We start from the raw sequence: 2,054 nt of genomic DNA on the forward strand, positions 1-2,054 counted from the left end.
TAGAAAAACAACGGGAGCACTGCATTTCTTAAAAAATAGAGCCAATTCATTATTTTCGTTTTCAGATTTGGATTTTACGGAAAAAATCTATCAGAATCAGTTGCTATTGGCCCGACAAAAAATCCGTGTTCCCCAGTGTTATATAAGTATTCTTATAAAATCTTATAAGATCTTATTTTTGCATTTTATGAACTGATGGGTGATTTAATTTACTTCTCTTGTCGTTGAAGTTCTGACTGTCATTTCCATTTCGATTATATTATAAACTATGACATTAAGTATAGGGATAGGTTACGAGCCTTCGCACAAAACTTTCGTCTGGTAATGTAACGTAACATAACGTGAGTCAATGCACAAGAAACGTACAACGCCGTAATTGATGCATTTCTTGTGCGTTGATCCATGTTATGTTACGCTACGTTACAATACGAGAGTCTTGTGCGGAGGCTCTAAGTTTTATTTGAATTTTCTCGCAGATTATACTACTACTTTTAGACCACCAAATTTTGAAATTATTTCTCGTTGGAGAGTGTGAGATTATTTTGATTCAGTTGTCATCGCTGAAGATCTGACTATATTCAAAACGAAATGTCCGATGTATAATTATATAGTTATTATAACGTTAACTTACGTTAACGTACGCTTTGTCAACCGCATTGTACTGTCAAAGCCTTCTTTTACTTGTTACTTTTTAATATATTTATATTTTTTATATAGCTTATAATATGCCCCATCGAATTGGTAAAGTCAACAATATCGAGAAATTCGATTCAGAATTTTTCAATATATCCGCAACAGAAGCTTATATAATGGATCCTATGATTAGAATGTTACTCGAGCATACTTACGAAGCAATTATCGATGCGGGCGTAAACCCGAAAGAATTACAGGGAACAAGAACGAATGTTTTTACAGCAATTTCTGCGTTTGAGACTCAAGGGCATTTTTCCTGTACATCTCAGGTATGATATATTTAATTAATATATAAAACACATAATCAAAAGAAATTTATTTAAAGAAATTATAACTGTGTAAAATTCTTGTTTTAAATATAAAAATCTGTTTCCTTACTGTATAAGAAATAAGAAGTATAGATAAATTATGTACAATAAATTTTTAAGCAGTTTTAAAAATAAAAATTTAACTTATTTTATTTGTACATTTTAATATTTTAAATATATTTAGAAATATATGTATTGTGATTAGTTTGCTGGATTACCTATGACTGCATGCAACGTTTCTCTCATGGCAAACCAAATTTCTTACTGGCTCGGCGTTATTGGAAAGTCGCATAATATTGATACTGCATGTAGTTCAAGTAACGTTGCTATAGTGAAAGCTTACGAGCTGATTCAGTCCGGAGAGTGCGACGCGGCCATTATCGCTTCCGCCAATCTATGTCTCAATCCTTATGTACAATTTCAATTTTACCATCTAGGTATGTATTTATTTTATTATATCTTGTTATAGTGTATATTATAGGTATATTGTATGGATCATAAACATTTTTTGATATGTTTATTTATAACTTATTTATTTTCATCTTTACGCAAATTTCAGATTTTAAATAATCATTGATTCAGATAATCATTGATTATATGTCGTTCTTGTTATATTAATACGATATATCTGAGTAGGTAATTTCCACGTCAAATCGGACGAGAATAATCTCGTATTTTAAATTGATCAAAATCAACAGACTCTTGTTGTGTGTGAATTATATTAAGATTATGTTACTATTTTACGTTTTTGTTTATCCAATAACGTGCCCTGCGAAACAATCGCACTCTTTGTCTATAATGTTCAATAAGCCCATGCTTCCTTTTTATTTTTACATTTAGATATTAAATCGAAGCTTGAAAAACTTTATTTAACAACATGAATTAATTTCCTTCTAGGGGTTCTATCTTCTGATGGTTATTGTAAACCCTTTGACGAGGAAGGCACCGGATATATGCGTAGCGATACGGCCGCAGTAGTATATCTGCAAAAGGCAAAAAATGCAAGAAGAATATATGCAACCCTCGTACACGGTAAAGTAAATAGCGATGGTT

At 31.3% G+C, this 2,054-nt stretch overlaps 1 protein-coding gene across 1 annotated transcript; it reads left to right on the forward strand.

Annotated features, from left to right (window-relative positions):
* Positions 1-685: 685 nt before the first annotated feature.
* Positions 686-2,045, forward strand: LOC112462694 (fatty acid synthase-like; the record flags this gene model as incomplete). Its single annotated transcript, XM_025028613.1, has 3 exons — positions 686-962; positions 1,207-1,438; positions 1,899-2,045. Coding segments are annotated over exons 1-3 (616 nt in total), but the record flags the coding sequence as incomplete, so codon positions are not given.
* Positions 2,046-2,054: the final 9 nt, after the last annotated feature.

Source organism: Temnothorax curvispinosus, unplaced genomic scaffold, assembly GCF_003070985.1.
Source record: "Temnothorax curvispinosus isolate PA1 unplaced genomic scaffold, ASM307098v1 QBEX01012689.1, whole genome shotgun sequence".
NCBI lineage: Eukaryota > Metazoa > Arthropoda > Insecta > Hymenoptera > Formicidae > Temnothorax > Temnothorax curvispinosus.